The 21,627-nt window shown below is 40.0% G+C and overlaps 1 protein-coding gene across 5 annotated transcripts in view; it reads left to right on the top strand.

Moving 5' to 3' along the window:
• LOC126252907 (probable phospholipid-transporting ATPase IA) overlaps positions 1-21,627 on the top strand; it is a 631,593-nt gene that overhangs the window by 478,427 nt on the left and 131,539 nt on the right. For all 5 annotated transcript variants that reach the window (XR_007545867.1, XM_049953883.1, XM_049953884.1 and 2 more), the window contains exon 10: positions 2,905-3,028. Coding sequence is in view for 4 of the 5 variants with exons in the window: in XM_049953883.1 (XP_049809840.1) it covers positions 2,905-3,028 (124 nt within the window). In the remaining variant the exon portion in view is untranslated. The remainder of the gene's footprint in view (positions 1-2,904; positions 3,029-21,627) is intronic.

The following is a 21,627-nucleotide window of genomic DNA, read 5'->3' as shown; positions in this document are numbered from 1 at the left end:
CTATAAAAGCCCTGTTACTGGTAAAACATAATATCAAAGGCATAGCCAACGGCGAAATGACATATCATATACCAGTTGTTACGTAAACACTATTCGGCCTTCTACATTGGCATGACTACCACCAAATTATCAATGGGCATAAGCAGAGGGTGTATATTGGCAACTCGCAATATCCTGTTAAGAGCAGTCTTTACTACATGACATTCATGACCTCAGCACCTGTTTCACCACATGTGCCATCCTTTTCCTTTACCCCTCTTCCTTCTCCTTCTGCCTGAAGAAGGAGCCACTGGCTCCGAAAGCTTGCCAATTACAACTGTCTTTTATGTGTGTGTTCTGTCGCCAATTGAAAAGGATAGATTTCTACTCACTGTATAGTGGAGATGTTGAGTCCTCTCTCTCTCTCTCTCTCTCTCTGTGTGTGTGTGTGTGTGTGTGTGTGTGTGTGTGTGTGTCAGAAGACCTTCTGGCTGGAAGCTTACATGTTTAGTAGCATTGGTTTTGCATGTCTGCGACTCCATATTTCCACTATTTGGTGCTACCAATATATGCTTTTCATAATTTTGTATTTATTTCTCATTATAGTCACTCTGACGACAAACATATTCCTCCCAATGAGAGAGGAGTTTGTTGATACTGTCACTGTAGAAGTTCTGCTTTGTTGATGGAGCCACAACTGCAGCTTTGTTTGCACCACTTTAGCATTATCAAAGTGAAGTCCTTGAAAGTGTTCTTTATGTTTTGGAAACATGAAAATCGAATAGAGCCAAGTCAGGACTTTATGGAGGGTTATTGACGACAGTGAACGCAATGCATCAGATTGTTGCACTGTTCATGTGTCGTATAGCATAGTAATGCTGAAGGAGAAAATGTTCCATGTGTGGATGAACTCTTCAAGTTTGAAACTCGATTGTAGCATGCTTTTTGTCACACACTGACTAATTATGTTACACATCAACATGTACATGCTGCAATTTCAAGTGTTCTAACAGCAGTGAACTTCAGTTATGCAGAAATAAGATGTAGAGTGTTAGTAATGTCTATGTATTTAAAAAGCTGCAAGAGTTTTCACATAAAAAATTTGGAGGTATTACTTTTCAGCTCACCTTTGTATTTAGCCACAAATATCTTTAGGAAGTAAATGTGTTGGCATATGTTGTGTATCAGCCCCTAGATTCTTGAGGAGGCTTCTTAAACTTGTGCAGTTATCAACTTGTAATATTCTTATTACATGCTTCTGTAGAATAAATACTTTTTGATCTTTGGTGCTTTACCCCAGATGATTATGCCATAGGACCAGTACGGAGTGAAAAATAAGCCTGCAACCCCATGTTCAGGTCAACATACTGAGGGAGATTTTTGATTGCAGTCAAGATGACCTGAGCTTAACTTATGCACAAGCTGTTGCAACCTCAGTTTGTTACCCATCTGAAAGTCTAGGAACATTGCACATAGCTCTTGTATAGTGTATACCCACAGATCTCTAGTTCCGATATCTACAAGTCATTCTTTTTTGATTGGAATTAGTTAACATAATTCTTTGTAAATTTAAGGATGAAGCTATTTGCTAGAAACCAGTTGTAAGTATTTTCTATTATTTTCATGGCCATTGGACCCTTTGCTTGTTTCTTGTGTAATCAATAAACATCTGGATTTTTTTGAAGAGTCCTCAAATATCCCTGGTAAATATTTCATGTAGGTCAAGAACAGGGCTGGGCCACCATATTTAATGATTTCCCAATCCATATATAATGTTATCATTAATTAATGTGACACACTATTTCTTTATTGATATGACATGACTCCATCCAAGCAGTGAGAATGTCTTTAATGGCATAACATTCTGCCTCCCCAAGTAGAATTTTGTTACCTGCACAGTCAGCACCCTTGGTAAGGTCACAGAAAAAACCAATACACTAATATTTCTTCAAATTGAAAATTTGTGCTGGACCGCGGTTCGGACCCGGTTCTCCTGCATACGAGGCAGATGTGCTGATAGCTATGCCGTCTGGACACTGGTCACCACAACTGCACAGATTACCCTCGCACACCTTCCATCAGTGCCAAATTCTCAACTTACACCCCACACTACTGATGTAATACCCCTGCTCATTAGCCTCATTACTCATGGCATCTTGCCAGTTACTATAAGAGTTCGAGCTTGGAGTGCATCTACACAGAAGGAATCATTGGCCGTTATCAACTTTATTGTACCTGTATGTATGTAATACTTCTTGTTTGGTTCTAATGGAATGGATTTTGCAAGATCATATACTAATTTTTCTGTATACACACTTTTGTGGAAGCCAAACTGAGCTGCTGGTAAAGGATTTTTGTCAGAAAGGTTGTTCAGTTCCCTGCTATGAGCTACCTTCTCAAAAAATTTTGCAAATACAGGAAGGAGGGATAATCAGTCTATAATTGGGAGTTTGCCTGCTTATTACCATATTTATAAATGGGTATTACTACTGTATGTTTAATCATTTTAGGAAATAAATCTCAGTGTGGCATTAGTAGGGATACTGGAGTTACCTGATGTTAGGATTAAAAATGAATGCACCCATTGCTAATCTTATTTAAGCTCCAAAGTGGTGATTTCATTTAATGGAAACTTTGGACCAAATATTGAACTTTTTTGTTAATTTGAATAAACTGCATTCTTCTATTTTACATAGTAAGTCTTGATTATGCTACTTCCCCACTCTGTATTGCAACTTTCAAGCAATGTGTACATATTCATACTAATTACTGTAGTTCTTTAATTATGTTCATATATGTGATACTAGCTTTCATTTTTGTTGTTACGTAGTTTTTGTTGTGTAGTAAGGACAATTATGAATGTTTATGCTCCTGTGGCACATGTCATTGTTCCTTAATGTGTTTTCTGCTTTATATTCTTTTCAGAATTTGCAGTCTGGTCATCCTTCAGCTCTCTACCTTAGAGAATTCCTTATTCTTATGTCTGTTTGTCATACAGTCATTCCGGAGAGGAGTAAGGATACAATTATATATAATGCTGCCTCACCAGGTTTGTTTTTTATTTTATTGGAATTTATAGATACAATTAAATAAACACTCTTTAATGACAGCATGAAACAAAATCTTGCTCTCTGAATTGTGCTGTACTGGTAGTTAAACTGTTCCTAGAAATGCTGATGAAGGCAACACACAACCTGAGACTCATAGTTGGACTCAACAGTGTTAAAGGTGTTGCAATACTAATACCCATACTTGAAATTGAGAATTTATCTTCTATATCTGACCATCATAACTCTGTTTCTTTTTTTTAAAAAAAAAGAAAAAAAAGAAAAGGGAAAAAAAAGCTTGCTTGTTAACTTTTACTTACAAAACCAGAAATCATGACCATCATACACTTAATTCATTACAAAAATGTCACATTGAATAAAATTACATATATAAAAATATTTAAACGTGCACAGTGGATGCAACATCACCAGAAGTGCAGAAACATGTGTCCACAATCATAATAGTGAACACCAGATTTGATACATGTTGTTGTGGTCTTCAGTCCGAAGACTGGTTTAATGCAGCCATCCATGCTAATCTATCCTGTGCAAGCCTCATCATCTTCAAATAACTACTACAACCTTCATCCATTTGAAACCGACAACTGTTGGTCTCTGTTTACAAATCTTATCCCCCACATTTCTCTCCATTACCAAATTGACAATTCCTTGATGCTTTCAGATGTGTTCTAACAATCAATCCCTTCTTTTCATCAAATTGTGCCATAAATTTCTTTTTCCACAGTTTGATTTGATACCATCATTAGTTACTCAGTGTACCCGTGTATCTTCGGTATTCTTCTATTGCATCACATTTCAAAAGCTTCTATTTTCTTCTTGTCTGTTTCACTTCCGTACAAGACACCATAACATAAATGTTAACTCCACCCACAGGCCCTCACAGGCACATTGGTATTGACTGACTGCCATGTCATCCTTAACAAACAGTGTTGTTGGATGAGGTACGGAGGGTACAAAAATAACTTCAGAAAAGACTTCATAACACATTTATAGCCATTGTTAACAAATTCCTCTTTTTAAGATTTTTTTTTTTTTTTTTTTTTTCATGCTATAGCCAGTCTACATTTTATACCCTCTCTACTTTGGATATCGACAGTCATTTTACTGCCCAAATAGCAAAACTCATCTACTATTATAGTGTCTTGTTTCCTAATCTGAGTCTCTCAGTGTCACCTGATTTAATTTCCCTTGCCCTCTTAGCATTTATTTGCTGGGTACACACTTGGCAACCCAGAGGTTCCAGTGCCGCTGGTCCTCTGTCACAGTAAGCTCTGGGCATGCTTCAGCGACCTCCATGCAATGCGACAGTGGAATGTTGTGTGTCAGAAGGAATGGGGATCTTGGCTTGACCAGCCGGATTGCGAGGATGGTAAAATCTTCTGTAAATACCCCTTCGGTCTCAAAGTGTGCTGTTCACTGAAGAGATTCATGGCTGTTAAGGTGCAACAGTTGTTAGTGGGCAACCTCTGGGGTACCTGTCACACCTCCATTCTATAGGGCATACTCAGGCACATGGGGCTCTGTCTGAGTGTCTCATGGGGTGAGATGGGACCCTTACAATCTTCTTCTTCTCTTCCCAGTGTGATGGATGTACTGTCTGGGAGTACTCATACCCATTCATCCAAATGAATGAGGGAGGCTAGCTCTCCTAATAATCAGTTGGTCTTCAGTAATAGTGTTTGAGGAGTCATAAATCAAAATGTGTTTTTGGTGATCAAGAGGAAGGAAGGGTATTTGAAAAAGTGACCCCCTCTTATTTCCCTAAAGGTTTAGAAGAGTTGGTAGCACCTTAGTCTATTAAATGGTTGCATAAGGGTTCCTTGTTGGTCAAAATTAATCAGTCAAAGCAGATGGAACTGCTCAGGAAGTCACAAAAATTGGGTAATTGTAACATCATTTTTGGGATGTATGTCAGAGGAATGCACTGAGCCTGTGCAGTCCGCCTGGGACCGCAGCCATGGCTGCCGGATGAGCCTTGACTCACGCTGCCAGTCAGCCGTTGGAGTCACACCAAGGCCCTCCAGGCCAAGCAGTGTGCAACCAGGACCCAAATCCAGCAAAGTGCCCTTATGGCTCGGCTTCTCGTTGACTCGCACACCCGCCAGGCATCATACTGTTCCTGGGTGCCGAACAAAGTCTCTGTCGCCCATTTGCAAGCAGTTTTTTACTTCACACAGTATTTACTGACACTGTACTTCACCTCTGGTGCTATATTTAAATATCTGATGGCTGTAGCATCAGAAACAAAACAGTTACTTAAATATCCTCCATTGCTTGTAATTGTTAATTCGACTTACTGTCACGTGCATGTGAAATAACTCTGTATTTCATGATGCAATGAAACAGTTAGTTTTATTAAAGGTTGCCATACTAATTATCAAGTTTTTGTAATACTTTATGGAGAAATGGCAAGTACTTAAAGTTTGTATTGACACACATGTATGTTAGGTGGTTATATGATGGCAGAGCTGTTCTCACGTCGTATGAACTTTATCTTTTTCTCACCAGGTACACCTTTCCCAAGGCAAAGTCTGGCTTCAGAGTGGCTTATTTGGTAGACATTTTGTTACAGATCAGTATCTACAACCTGTGTAAAATTTTGTCATGCAATGCTATCCCTCAGTTTCTTCAGACAAGCGTCAGTTCCCTCCTCCAGCTTCTGGGAAACTTCTTTTTTGTCTTCTACATCTTTCCTAGTCCTTGCCATTGGAAGCACCTTTGCTGTTCAATAAATAATAAACAACAACAACAACACATGATTAAGGGGCTAGTCGCTATGCCAAACTGTCTGCCTGGGTGTGCATTAGTTGGCCACAAAGGAGTGGATGTTAGGGACACTTTGTGGCTGTCACCTGCAGTTCTCGGAACAACCGATGCAGGCTCATTAACTCGGCACACACGTTTTGAGTTTTCCTACAGTTTTTATGTGACAGCAAGTTCTAATTAGTTACAGTATGGCGAAGGAGTGAACCAACGGCCAGATCAAATCGAAAAACTTATAAAACTGTAACGCAAAGGACCTTGTTTGTGAAAAATGACCCATGAACATTACACAAAGAAGAATATAAAAAACACAGAGATTACAACAGAGAGATTGCTGAAACATTTCTAGACAATATTCCAACTGTGGACAAAAGTTAAATAAAAAAATTTGAGATCAGGTTTCATAAAAGAACTCATAAACATGTAGGCTATAGAAAGAAGCAGAAAAAGGAAATAATGAAGTGTGTAAACCAATAAAAAGTTGTTTGTACCACACTCATGATAGTATTATGCATCATTTTGGATTACGAGTCATTTTTCTTTACAAAGGATCAAGAATGCCCTGTTCCCAGTGCATAAAACCTTCACAATTCTCAAAGGTGTGCAGATGATTCAGAATGCAAATCTGCTTGTGTGCAACCATTTATTCCTCCCTTCCCAGCACTGTCTGTTTCCCTGTTGCACCGAGCATTGTTAATGCCTGGGCTAGGCCAGTTACCCGAACGAGCCATGGGCCTCAATAGCACATCACAACTCATGCACACAGTTCTCATGACAGTTGAGCTTGACTACCCTCAGTGTGGGCAACGGAACGGAACGGTCGGCCACAGGTGAGTTCAGGCAGGTAAATGGGGTGCGATGCAAGGCTCTAGTGTACACTTACCTTAACTCAAGCACAGGTGTTCTCATGTGCTGTGATATCGAGGACACAGATGTAGCTGAGCTGAAACAAGAATGGGCATCAGAGGAGATAGTGGATGCGGTGCAAATGACACATAGGAATAATGGAGAAATTGAGAAGACCACCACCTTCATTGTCATCTTTAATTGTCCAATGCTGCCCGAACGTATTATAGCAGCTTTCCTGTGACTTAACAGTTAGGCATTACAAACTTAACCCTATGCAGTGTTATAAATGCCAGAATTTTGGTCATACAATGATGAGTTGCGGAGGTGAAGCGATCTGTGGGAAGTGTGGAAAGGCAGCTCATCTGGGAGCCACCCAGTTTGGAGCCGAGACTGCCCTGTGTTTACTGAGGAACACAAAAGTCATAAAATAAAATAACCAAGCAGATTCCCTATGCTGAAGCCAAAAAAAAGAATGTAAGGTGACTAAAACTGTCTTAGCCACTTCATATGCTTCCATAGAGCAGAAATCTAGTCCCAAGGTGGACACTTCGAAGCAGACAAGGACCATCATATCACGATCCACCACAAACATCTGTACTTACAACAGTACATGCCAAAGCAAAGTGAGTAAAGACATAGCAATCCAGGTGTCTATGACAGAAGAGACCATCAACATTTTCACAGTGAGCATTGAGAAGGCACACTAAAAGCAAAGTACCTATCAACGACCCCCTTTCCTGACCATTATCAAAGGACAGGGAGCAGGGAAAGGGTCATAAAATTCGGGTCAAAAGCTATCTGATGGTCCAACAGATGTCATTCTGGCACATCTGATTGAGGAGGAGGTTAGATGCCTTGCCACCAAATGCACCTCATGGAGTTGGATGCCTCATCAATAGACCCAGGCATCCCCTCCCAGGCACAGAGACAGGGGTAAGTTAAAACCACACCACTGAAATGGCTCCCATACTACAGTGGAACATGAATGAGTTCAGGACTCATGTGGACGAACTGAGACTCCTAGCACAGGCACGCCCCCTATCCTTGTGTCTACAAGAAACACATTTTCAAGATACCAACAGCCCTGTGCTACAGGTCCTCTGCTCCCCTACTGGCTACTGATCTGCAAGCAGTTGCAGTTGAAATTCATTTGTGTTGGAAGATCACTGTTTGCTCGCTGTATTTACCTCTGCAAGATGCAATAGACTCTGGGGCTCTCGCAGATCTTATGGAATACTCCCTCAACCATTTCCCCTTCTGTCTTGTGGAGCTTGACCTCTTCTTGCCCTCATGGTCGGGTTGTGGAGAGCCTCATGACATCTCACGAGCTGTACATCCTCAACACAAGTACTTCCACTCATTTCTGAACTGCTACTGGCTCATTTCTCTGCTCATACTACTCTGCCATTGACCTCTCTTTCTGCTTCCCAGCCCTCACAAACTCTATTCGGTGGAAATCATTGACAACCTTCATTCCTGTGACCATTTCCCACTGTGGATCTTCCTACTGGATGGAGCTTTCATGAACAGAAGCCATCAAAATGGATGGTCAGCATGGCTACCTGGATTCTGTTCAGTCAGCTGGCTGTGTTTGGACACTGTGACAGTGTCCAGTAATGTGTGGACCACATTATATGAGTGATCCAGATGCCACTGACTTATCCAGTTGAAAGTTCTCTGTCATCGTAGGAAGCAACCTGGACTGGTGAATGCTGCTCAGCAATCTGGACAGGTGTGTGTCTCTCTGGCAGTTTAAGTACCAGCCAACAGCAAACAAGCTCACAGCATTTCGGGCTGCAAGAGCCATGGCTCGACACGTAATTAAAGAGAGCAAGAAAAGGTCATGGCAAGTGTTCCTGGACTCCATTACCATTTCACCGAGCGAGGTGGCGCAGTGGTTAGACACTGGACTCGCATTCGGGAGGACGACGGTTCAATCCCGCATCCGGCCATCCTGATTTAGGTTTTCCGTGATTTCCCTAAATCACTCCAGGCAAATGCCGGGATGGTTCCTCTGAAAGGGCACGGCCGACTTCCTTCCCCATCCTTCCCTAATTCGATGAGACCGATGACCACGCTGTCTGGTCTCCTTCCCCAAACAACCAACCAACCATTACCATTTCACTTGTTCCACTAAAGTATGAGAAGCTGTCAGGAGGATTTCCATAAAACTCAGTTGTTTACCAATAGTAGTAGTGATGAAACAGGAAACACCTGGAGACATCACTCAGATGAAGGCAGAGCATTTTCCAAAGACTGCAGCGAGTACCGGCCAGGATCCAGCATTTCGCTAGTACTGTGCGACTGTAGAGAGGGGTAAGTTGAACTTCAGATCCAACAGTTCTGAGTTCTAAAATTACCTTTCCTTCATGTGGGAGCTGGAATCGACACTGTCTGAGGCTTGTGGTACTGAACCTGATCATGAGCCAATCTGGTACTGCATTCTTCGACGTTTGCCTAAAGCATCAAAGGAAGTCCCCAAATGTTTAATTTGTTATGGCAGAAAGGAAGAGGAAATTTTGATCCATTTCCTCAAATCAGGAAAGGACTGCAGGGGTCCCAGTAGGTACCAGAGTATTGCCTTAATGAACTGTGTCAGAAAGACCCTAAAGTGAATGTTTAGTTGCCATCTAGTCTGGTTGTTAGAGACCAGGCAATTTCTTAGCTGCTCTCTGTGTGAATTCCAGAGACATCTGTCCACTGTCAATGAACTGATCCTGCTAGAGATGGGTATTCAGAAGCCTTTCCTACATAAATGTCACTGTCTCAGTATCTTCTATGAGATGAGTAATGCATAGACACTACTAGAGCAATTTCATCAGTGGGGCTTTCAGTGCCACCTCCCAATCTTCATATGGTCCTTTCTGTCTAAGCAATTTCTTAGGCCCCGTGTTGATGACATGCTGTTGGATCATTTTGAGCAGGAGAATGGCAGTCCTCCGGGCAATGTTTTAAGTGGTAGTCTCTTTGCTACAGCCATAAACAATATCGTGTCTTCATTGAGGAGTTTTGTACTGTGCTCCATATTTGTGGACAATTTTGGACAATTTGTGGACAAATTTTGTTCCTCCTCCAGTGTTGCCACAGTGACTCGCCAATTGCAACATATGGTGCAGAGATTAGAGGAATGGACTGTAAAGACAGGTTTTCATTTATCTGTGGATAAATGTGTCCTTGTCATATGTTTAATTTATTTCACTTGCATATGAGGGGCACCCTTCTAAGTTTTAAAGACTCAGTGAGGTTTGTGGGCCTCATTCTTTACTCCAAATTGACATGATTGGCATGCCTGAGAGATCTGAAAGCCAGGTTCTTAAAGGCACTGAATATCATAAAGTGCCTTAGCCACAGGCTTGGGGAGTGGGCAGGGTGCATCTGATCTATTGTAGTTGTGGAGGAATTTCATGCATTCGCGGCTGTACTATGGATGCATAGTATATGGATCAATGAGGCCTTCTTATCTGAAGATCATTTAACTGTCTACCATGAAGGGATTAGGCTGGCCACGGGTGGTTATAGAACCACCCCCCTATCCAGTCTCTGTGCTGAGGCTGCTGAATTGCCACTTACAGTCTGATGGCAACTTCTCATGGTGTGTCAGGCATGTAAGTTCCTTGCAGCTCCGAATTTGCTGGTATACAATAATGTTGCTTGTCCACCTCTGAAATGCCATTTCTCCAGTCGTTCATGAGCAACAAGGCCATTGGGGATCTGCGTGCAGCATGTGCTAGAGTCAGGCAGTGTGGAGCAAGTACAATCTCAAATCCAAGTTTTGAACCATGTACCACCATGGTTACTGCAAGGCCCAGGGTAATTTTAGATTTAGTGCAGTACAGAAGAGGTTGCATTCCTCCATATGTTTTTCATACATTATTCAAGAACATTTTAACTGAGCACCACAGCTCTACAGTTGTCTTTATGGATGAGTCAAAACAGGGGTACTCCGTTGCTTGCTCTCTTGTTTTTCTTGATTGTGTCATTGGATCTGACTGCCTCAGGACTTTACTTTCTTCACTGTGGAATTATATGTGATCTTATTGAGCGAGGTTTCACAGTGGTTAGCACACTGCACTTGCATTCGACAGGCTGGCAGTTCAGACTCTCGTCTGACCGTAGGTTTTGCGCAAAGTCCGTAAACCAGCTCAGGCAAATGCCAGGATTGTTCTGTGAAAGGTTACAGCTGATTTCCTTCCCTATCCTTTCCTCAGCCGAGCTTGTGCTTTGTCTCTAATGACCATGTTGCCAACAGGACATTAAACACTAATCCCCTCCTCCTATATGCAATCTTGTGGACACTGGAGCAGATGAAACATGATTCCAATACTAAATTCATTGTCTATTCTGATTCTATGAGTGCCCTTTGCTCTCTGCAAAACTCTTACCCAGCAGATAAAGTAATCCAGAACGTCCAGGGCACCCTTCTCCATCTGCAACAACTGGAGATGGAGGTGTCTTTCTGCTGGGTGCCAGGGCACATGGGTATTGTGGAGAACAAAAGGATAGATGTAGCAGCCAAGGAGGCGAGTCGCAATCCTCAGTTAGTTCAATGTGCCATCCCTCTGCATGCTATCATCTCACTGTTGAGATATGGAGTCTTGCATCGATAGGAAGATGAGTGACTTGAAGTGGCAGACAATAAGCTCCATATAATAAAGCACACAACGTGTTCTTGACATACGTCTTTCCAGCCACGCTGACAGGACAAGAGCATCCTTACTCATCTTTGCATAGGCACAACCTTGTGTACATAGCTTCTTTCTACAGCAAGGAGGAACCTTTTGCTTGTTTATTAGACTGTGTCTTATTTTCAAATTGGGGGTAATGGCAGATTTGCCAACAGACCTGGGTGACTTTCCAGTGAATGTGGTTAGAGTTTTGTGAGTGTCCAGCATTTTTACCCAAGATTTTGGCGAGATGCTCATAACGTGTTAACAGTGCGACTGGCTCACCCATGTTTTTCATAAGTGGTCAGCTGGTCACATTTGCATATGCCGTTGTTTAAGCCCCTCTGTAGTTTAATGTTATCTTCTAACTTCTTTCCAAGACACAGTCCATTCTGTTCAACTGCATTTCCAATTCCTGCTTCCCTTTCATGTTCTTCCACTTGTATAACTGCAGTCTTGTTTCTGTACAACTTTTTGTTTGCATTATTTTATCATTGCTACCTTCATAATTTTGAAGAGTGTATTGCAGTCAACACTGTCAAAAGCTCTCTCTAAATCCACAAAAACTGTAAATGTAGGTTTGCCTTTCTTTAACCTAACTTGTAAGTTAAGTTGTAGGGTCAGTATTGCTTTGTATATTCCTAAATTTCTCCAGAAGCCTTTTTGGCTCATTAACATTTGTGGTCCCAAAAAGGTAGTCAAATTAAAATATCTTGTAATAATAATTGTTTAAAAATGTCAGCTCCCAAACTGAAAAATGAAATTTTTAAGAAATGGTTTATTTTTACAACTGTCCAGTTTCAGTCAGTTACTTGTTTTAAAAAACAGTTAGTTTAGATTTATTTCAACATGAATTTCTTGTTACATTTAAGGTTAACTATTAGCGACAAGAGTTCAAGTCACACTGGCTCCAAGCAGCCACTGGTGCTTACTTTCAGCTGTCTTGATTCTCCTCTCTCTCTCTCTCTCTCTCTCTCTCTCTCTCTCTCTCTCTCTCTCTTTTTACACCTTGAATGTATGATCAAAGAGGACAGTACATGGCATTATGGTTTTCAGGGATCTAAAAGAACAGGGGCAACAAGTCCCTCTGTTTTGCAGCAGCAATCTTTCTGCTGCTTCACATATAGTAAACCTGAAATAGTTTCATTGGGCTGAAATGTGTTGATGTTGTGTGTTTCTGAGGTCATCCAATATTTCTGTTCAAAACCTCAACTTCCTCCCAAAAATCCAGTGGAGAGTAGTTTTCTTTAAATTGGAAAATCCCTGGTTTGCCGATGTCAATCATCATGGCACAAATTTTGTGAAATTTAATCTTTTGCCCAAATGTTTATGTCTGTTTCTTAGCTAGATTGGAAGTTGCTGCTTTCAGATATTGAAAATCTTCCTTGGGCATCCTCAGTAAATGGAAAAGTTTCTTCACTTAGGCCTTTTCTGCCAGCCTCCACTAGTCCGCTGGAGTAATCTCCCACTATTACAAGGCAATAGGATATCAGGTACAATGTATTATTCTTGTTCTGTGCTGAGCAGATATCATAAAACAAAAGCAAAGTCTCCTTTTTAATGTGTTTTCTGGAATGCTTAGAAGTCTAACAAACAAGACAAGATTCCTGAAACACTTTGTGAACTCATGTACAGGTGTCATACACCTAACACCACTATCATTGTTACATATATGGATACTGAAGTTGAACACCCAAACTTGCTACAAATAGAACACAACTTTAGTAGATCTTTGGTGTTGGAAGAACATTCTGCAAATCATTAATTGTTAAACAAAAGTCTTATTCGTCTTTGAGCAGCTGAGACTCAAGTTCAGCGTAAGCGAACATACAGAGGCATTATATCATGTTGTTTGGATATCCATACATCACATATTACAAGTCTCAATGTGAGGCATTTTGAAATAGACATTAAATTTTCTTGCGTATATACTTCTGTATGTATTATCTCTACAACTCTGCAAATCATTCCTTTCATTTTCATTTTTGTAAAGTTGGTGCACTTTAGCTATAGATTTCAGATTTCCTTATCAGTCTCTTCCTATCACAATGAATGTTACACAGAGGAAATCACTTTGTATTATCATAGTATTAACCAATAAACTTTGTCTTTCCTGTGCCATGTTTTTGTCTTTGGTTAATACATGGAGAAGATTTACAGGCTTCATTTTCTAACATTTCTGTTTCGTGAGATTTGTCACTATAATAATGAACATCATCAGATGTTTCATGATGAATGTCAAATGTTTGTGTAATTGGGTCTCCTATGGCAGCAGATAAACATTTCCTTTACATTTCAAATACATCACAAAATGCTTTAGTACAAACCTTTACTGGAACACCATTCACATCCTTTATGCAATATGTATATGATTACTTTTTTTTAGTTTTCACTGTCAAAACCTGCACAGTTTCTATAAACTTTGTTGCATGTTTTGCCATACACAAGACCACAAAATGTTTTTGTAAATTATAGTTTTCTTGTTTATAAAACTCAGTAAAGATATTGTATATCTAAAAACAAAGATGATGTGACTTACCGAACGAAAGCGCTGGCAGGTCGATAGACTCACAAACAAACACAAACACACACACAAAATTCAAGCTTTCGCAACAAACTGTTGCCTCATCAGGAAAGAGGGACGGAGAGGAAAAGACGAAAGGATGTGGGTTTTAAGGGAGAGGGTAAGGAGTCATTCCAATCCCGGGAGCGGAAAGACTTACCTTAGGGGGAAAAAAGGATGGGTATACACTCGCGCGCGCACACACACACACATATCCATCCACACATATCCATCCACACATATCCATCCACACATATACAGACACAAGCAGACATCTCACAAGCAGACATATTTAAAGATGTCCTCTAGCCATTTTTGCTATAAACGAATAAAATAAATACAGGAACTACATTACAAGTGGCACATACACACAAAAAAATGTTATGTGACTTTGATATGTTTCTTCCATGTTAATGAGATGCCTGAGTTTGTTTTCTGGACACCAGCTCATCTATTCATGACTGAATCTTCTTTAGCGTATCAATGGTGATTCTGGATTCCAGCAATTACTTTGTTTGGTTTTGATTGCTGTCAATGCAGAGAAATCCTGCCCACACAAATAAGTAGAAGGTAATGGAAGAAAGCGTGTAATGGTAGTGTCACTTAGGTCAGTGTACTCTTTGCATGCATCGGAAACCACAAATTGACATGTTTACAATTTTGATTTTCAGTGAACTGTCAATGGACATTTCCAAAAGACTTTCCTTCAGTTTTACAGGAACATCAGAGAAATTGATGATGGCGGTACAGAACGAATTTGTAATCCATTCTTATGTATTTACATCTATCTTAATTTCTGAAAAGTATTTTAAAGACTGTTACCTGAGTTTTTGTGGGTGGAATTAGATTATTTCCAAAAGTCCATCAGCAATACTAATTTCATTTAGTTCACCATGTTTGGACAAAGTATTCCCTTTTTTTTAGTTCAAAATAAAACTTTCTTATAAAACCAGTTTACTTTCTCATGTGTATTAAGAATATTTGTGTCAAAACCTTGGAGCTCAAGATTGAGCTTGTTATATTTGTTGACTATATCTGTCAAATAAGCTAATTGGCAAATCCACTCTTCATCCTTGAAATGCTTCTCCAAATCAGATTCCAATTATGTAAGGAAACAATTTTACCTCATTTTTTAGTAAAAAGATGAGTCAGTCCACATCTTTATGATAGCCAATGCTCATCGGTATGCAAAAACAATTGAGCATGTAGCTCTCATTTCCTCGCCCACTTTTTTGAAAAGGTGAAGCACAGTACATATGAATTTATCAGGTTGATTACTTTTTTGGAGGGTTTTTTTCCGCTACCAAATTTTCTGCATATAATTCAAAATTTTCATATTACTTTGGGGTTAATTTTGTGAATACGAACAATAAGATCACTTTTTTACCTGTCAATCAAGCAGCACCATCTGTGGACAAACTAACACACCAGTCCTATGACAAATTTAATTTTAATCTTGTACAGTTATCAAGGATTTTACAAATGTCCTCTCTCATTGTATAACTGGTTATTGTTTACAGCCTAGAATTTCATCAGCAATAGCACCTTTTTAAAGTAAAAATGTGTCTATATACAGGGTGTTCAACACTTTTAGAAGTTTTAGAGTGGACTTAGTAGGTCAAGTTTAACCCATGTCTGGAAACATCATCCAATGACACTACTGAGGGTCAAAGTTACATGTGCCGGCACCTGTGAATGTATGTAATTCAATGATGATGTTACAGAGTTTCATGGATGATCGAGAAGGATAAGTGTATCAATTTGAGGTAAGGAGCCCTGTACCAGAAATGAACCAGTCAAAAGTTATAAGCAAAAACCGTTCTGATACCTCTGACAGTGGAACATACGTACCAGTACTGATGTTGCTAAGATTGTAGGGTAGGCAACATTCAGAGGGGCTAAAACAAGAAAAAATGTCTTGTAAACATGGGTTCCAAAATACATACTTAAGAGCTATGAGCTCTTGTTCAATAGATGACTTGTGTTTCACACTGGTGAATAAGAACAATTGCTCATAGCTCCTCAGGTATGCATTTTAGAGCTGATGTTTACTAGACATTTTTTATTGTCGTGGTCCATACTACCACCTCTGAAAGTTGCATACCCTACATTCTTAGCAAAAACAGTACCGGTACATGTATTCCATTGTCAGAGGTATCAGAATGATTTCACTTGTAACTTTTGACTCGTTTATTTCCAAACCGGGGTCCCTTACCTTAAATTGCTACATTTGTCCATCTCCATCATCATAAAAGTTTGTAACATCATCATGGAATCATCCTGAGTGTACATACATTTACAGGCGCCGGCACCTATAACTTTGATATTTTGTAGTGTCATTGGCCACTGTTTCCGGATGTGAGTCCCTATGTAAAACTTGATCTACTAAATACCCTCTACTATCTCTACAAGTGTGTAACATGAATTATGAAACACTATGTCTATGTAGCTCAGCATCGTCTGACATCCCCACCATTTCTTTTGTCCACTTTAATATTTTCTTCTATTTGGCCAACAGTATCTTGTGCCATGTCATGAACTCTATGCACTACACTTCTGTCAGAATTCGAAATTATTTTGATTACTCTATTAGCAACCTTTTCAGTAGTTGCAGGGGGCAGCAGTCTGGATGATTGACTGATCGGGCCTTGTAACATTAAACAAAACGGCCTTGCTGTGCTGGTACTGGAGCGGCTGAAAACAAGGGGAAACTACAGCTGTAATTTTTTCTGAGGGCATGTAGCTTTACTATATGGTTAAATGATGATGGCGTCAACTTGGATAAAATATTCTGGAGGTAAAATAGTCCTCCATTCAGAGCTTCAGGCGGGGACTATTCAGGAGGACATTGTTATCAGGAGAAACAAAACAGGCATTACACAGATAGAAGTGTGGAATGTCAGGTACCTTAATCGAGCAGGCAGGTTAGAAAATTTAAAAAGGGAAATGGATAGGTTAAAGTTAGATACAGTGGGAATTAGTGAAGTTCAGTGCCAAGAGGAACAAGACTTCTGGTCAGGTCAATGCAGGGTTATAAATACAAACACAAATAGAGGTAATGCAGGAGTAGGTTTAATAATGAATAAAAAAATAGGAGCACGGGTAAGTTACTATGAACAGCATTGTTACACATTATTGTAGCCAAGATAGACATGAAGCCCATGCCTACCACAGTCGTACAAGTTTATATGTCAGCTTGCTCTGCAGATGATAAAGAGATTGAAGAAATGTATGATGAGATAAAAGACATTATTCAGATAGTGAAGGGAGACAAAAATTTAATAGTCATGGGGGACTGGAATTCAATAGTAGGAAAAGGAAGAAAAGGAAAAGTAGTAGGTGAATATGGAATGGGGGTAAGGAATGAAAGAGGAAGCCACCTGGTAGAATTTTGCACAGAGCATAACTTAATGATAGCTAACAATTGGTTTAAGAATCATGAAAGAAGGTTGTACATGTGGAAGAGGGCTGGAGACACTGGAAGGCTAGTAGGAATCCTTAGGTAACAGAAGAGATATTGAATTTATTGATTAAAGGAGAAAATATAAAAATGCAGTAAATGAAGCGGGCAAAAAGGAATACAAATGTCTCAAAAATGAGATCGACAGGAAGTGCAACATGTCTAAGCAGGGATGATTAGTGGGCAAATGCAAGGGTGTAGAAGCATGTATCACTAGCGGTAAGAGAGAAACTGCCTACAGGAAAATCAGAGAGACCTTTGGAGAAAGGAGAACAATCTATATGAATATCAAGAGCTCAGATGGAAAACCAGTTCTAAGCAAAGAAGGGAAAGCAGAAAGGTGGAAGGAGTATACAGAGGGTCTATACAAAGGCGACGTACTTGAGGGCATTATTATGGAAATGGAAGATGAATATGAAATGGGAGATATGATACTGCGCAAAGAATTTGACAGAGCACTGAAAGACCAAAATCAAAACAAGGCCTCAGGAGTAGACAACATTCCATTAGAACTATTGGTAGCCTTGGGAGAGCCAGCCCTGACAAATCTACCATCTGGTAAGCAAGATGTATGAGACTGGCAAAATAATGTCAGACTTCAAGAAGAATATAATAATTCCAATCCCAAAGAAAGAAGGTGTTGACAGGTGTGAAAGTTATTGAACTATCAGTTTAACAAGTCACGACTGCAAAATACTAACAAGAATTCTTTACAGATGAATGGAAGAACTGGTAGAAGCTGACCTCGGGGAAGATGAGTTTGGATTCCGTAGAAATGTTGGACCACACGAGATAATACTGACCCTACGACTTATCTTAGAAAATATATTAAGGAAAGGCAAACCTATGTTTCTAGCATTTGTAGACTTAGAGAGAGCTTTTGACAATGTTGACTGGAATACTTTCTCACAAAGTCTGAATGTGGCAGGGGTCAAATACAGGGAGGGAAAGGCTATTTACAATTTGTATGGAAACCAGATGGCAGTTATAAGAATCAAGTAGCATGAAAGGGAAGTAGGGTTGAGAAGGGAGTGAGATACGGCTGTAGCCTCTCTGTGATGTTATTCAATCTGTATACTGAGCAAGCAGTAAAGGAAACAAAAGAAAAATATTGAGTAGGAACTAAAATCCATGGAGAAGAAATAAAAACGTTGAGGTTTGCCGACGACATTGTAATTCTGTCAGAGACAGCAGAGGACCTGGAAGAGCAGTTGAAGGAATGGACAATGTAAAAGGACGTGGAAGAGCAGTTGACCGGAATGGACAGTGTCTTGAAAGGAGGATATAAGATGAACATCAACAAAAGCAAAACAAGGATAATGGAATGTTCTCGAATTAAACCAGGTGATGCTGAGGGAATTAGATTAGGAAATGAGACACTTAAAGTGGTAGATGAGTTTTGCTATTTGGGGAGCAAAATAACTCATGATGGCCAAAGTAGAGAGGATATAAAATGTAGACTGCAGTGGCAAGAAAAGCGTTTCTGAAGAAGAGAAATTTGCTAACATTGAGTGTAAATTTAAGTGTCAGGAAGTCCTTTCTGAAAGTATTTGTATGGAGTGTACCCTTGCATGGAAGTGAAATGTGGACGATAAATAGTTTAGACAAGAGGAGAATAGAAGCTTTCAAAATGTGGTACTACTGAAGAATGCTGAAGATTAGATGGGTAGATCATGTAACTAATGAGGAGGTATTGAACAGAATTGGGGAGAAGAGGAATTTGTGGCAGAACTTGGCTAGAAGAAGGGATAGGTTGGTAGGACATGTTCTGAGGCATCAAGGGATCACCAATTTAGTATTGGAGGGCAGCATGGAGGGTAAAACTCGTAGAGGGCGGCCAGGAGATGAATACACTAAGCAGATTCAGAAGGTTGTAGGTTGCAGTAGTTACATGGAGATGAAGAAGCTTGCACAGGATAGAGTAGCATGAAGAGTTGTATCAGACCATTCTCTGGAATGAAGACCACAACAACAACAACTCTAGCAGAATTTTTGTGTAACATTTTATCTGATACATCAAAGAACCAGGAATGATAAGACATTCAACTGCCATATAAAGTGATATACTTTTTGAAATAGCAACGCTAACTGATATAATGTCTCCAGTGCCACCATTGTTGATTTTGTAAAATTGTGTATTTTGTTTCCAGTTTTATCTACATTTTCTACTTTGCATCTGAAAAGTTTGAATGACTTGTCTTTATAATTGCCATGATCGGTTACCAAGTGTCTGTGAAGTATGGATGGTTTCATAGAATTATTCAACAGAGTTTGGTTCAAAATAATTCTGAGGGGAAGAGGTGGATCACAGATATAAGATACAAATCCATATTTAATGTAAGATTCACTGTAATATTAGATTTTATGTTTCTTGGGTTATTTGTCTTACTTGTAGATGGCTCAACTTCAACAGTATTTTCACCTATGTCCCCTGCTGGAAAATGCCTTATCACACTTTTCACTGGCAGTGGTTCAATACTACTACTACTACTACTACTACTACTACTACTACTACTATCACTTATTTCATTGGTTTTATGTTTTGCTCTTACAAAGAATTTATCCATCTGCCAACAAATATTAAAATATGTAGTCTACTACCACAATAATAAAAAGAAATTTAACAGTGTTAATCTGAAAATCAGTTTACACATATAAAGAATGAGATGTGTGGCTCTGAGTAAAGAAAACATAAACTATGTGATCAAAAGTATGCGGACACTCCCAAAAACATATGTTTTTTATGTTAGGGCGCATTTTTGTGCCACCTACTGCCAGGTACCAGGTACTGCCAGCGACCTCAGTACCCATTAGACATCATGAAAGACCAGAATGGGGCGCTCCATGGAACTCATGGACTCCGAATGTGGTCAGGTGATTGGGTGTCACTTGTGTCATACGTCTATACGCAAGATTTCTACACTCCTAAACACCCCTAGGTCCACTGTTTCTGGTGTGATAGTGAAGTGGAAATATGAAGGGACACGTACAGTACAAAAGCGTACAGGCTGACCTCGTCTCTCGACTTACAGAGACCACCGACAGTTGCAGAGGGTCATAATGTGTAATAGGCAGACATTTATCCAGACCATCACACAGGAATTCCAAACTGCATCAGGATCCACTGCAAGTACTATGACAGGTAGGCAGGAGGTGAGAAAACATGGATTTCATGTTCAAGCAGCTGCTCATAACCCACACGTTACACCAGTAAATGCCAAACAACCCTCACTTGGTGTAAGGAGCATAAACATTGGATGACTGAACATTGGAAAAACATTGTTTGGAGTGACGAATCACGGTACACAATGTGGCTATCCGATGGCAATGTTTGGGTATGGCAAATACCCATTGATCGTCATTTGCCAGCGTGTGTAGTGCTAGTAGTAAAATTCGGAGGCAGTGGTGTTATGGTGTGGTCATGTTTTTCATGGAAGGGGCCTGCACCCCTTTTTGTTTCGCGTGGCATTATCACAGCACAGGCCTACATTGATGTTTTAAGCACCTTCTTGCTTCCCACTGTTGAAGAGCAATTCGGGGATGGCTATTGCATCTTTAAACATGATCGAGCACCTGTTCATAATACTCAGCCTGTGGCAGAGTGGTTACATGACAATAACATCCCTGTAATAGGCTGGCCTACACAGAGTCCTGACCTAAATCCTATAGAACACCTTTGGGATGTTTTGGAACGCCGACTTCATGACAGGCCTCAACGACCGACATCGACACCTCTCCTCAGTGCAGCACAGCATGAAGAATTGGCTGCCATTGCCCAAGAAACCTTCCAGCACCTGATTGAATGTATGCCTGCTAGGGTGGAAGCTGTCATCAAGGCTAAGGGTGGGCCAACACCATATTGAATTCCAGCATTACCAATGGAGGGCACCACGCACATGTAAGTCATTTTCAGCAAGGTGTCCACATACCTTTGATCACACAGTGTACCTGCACATAACACGAACTTCCAGCATGCTGGAGTAGCTTGAGTCTGTAACTTCTGTTAATTAATAGAATGAAAAAGCAGTCCCAGTTGCAAATATTTTATTTTTCATTGGATGACTAGTTTCGAGTCGAGACCCATTTTCAAATTAACATAACAAAATCGAAAGTGGAATTTCGGAATATCTCAAAAAATGCATAATGTACATTTACAGTGCACACAGATGACTGTAAATGTACATATACATTTTTTGATATCTTCGGAAACGCCATTTCAACTTTGTTATGTTGATTTGAAAATGGGTCTTGGCCTGAAACTAGTCATCAAATAAAAAATAA

This window comes from Schistocerca nitens, chromosome 4 (assembly GCF_023898315.1).
Source record: "Schistocerca nitens isolate TAMUIC-IGC-003100 chromosome 4, iqSchNite1.1, whole genome shotgun sequence".
NCBI classification, from domain to species: domain Eukaryota; kingdom Metazoa; phylum Arthropoda; class Insecta; order Orthoptera; family Acrididae; genus Schistocerca; species Schistocerca nitens.
This window is presented reverse-complemented; position numbering and strand designations above follow the sequence as displayed.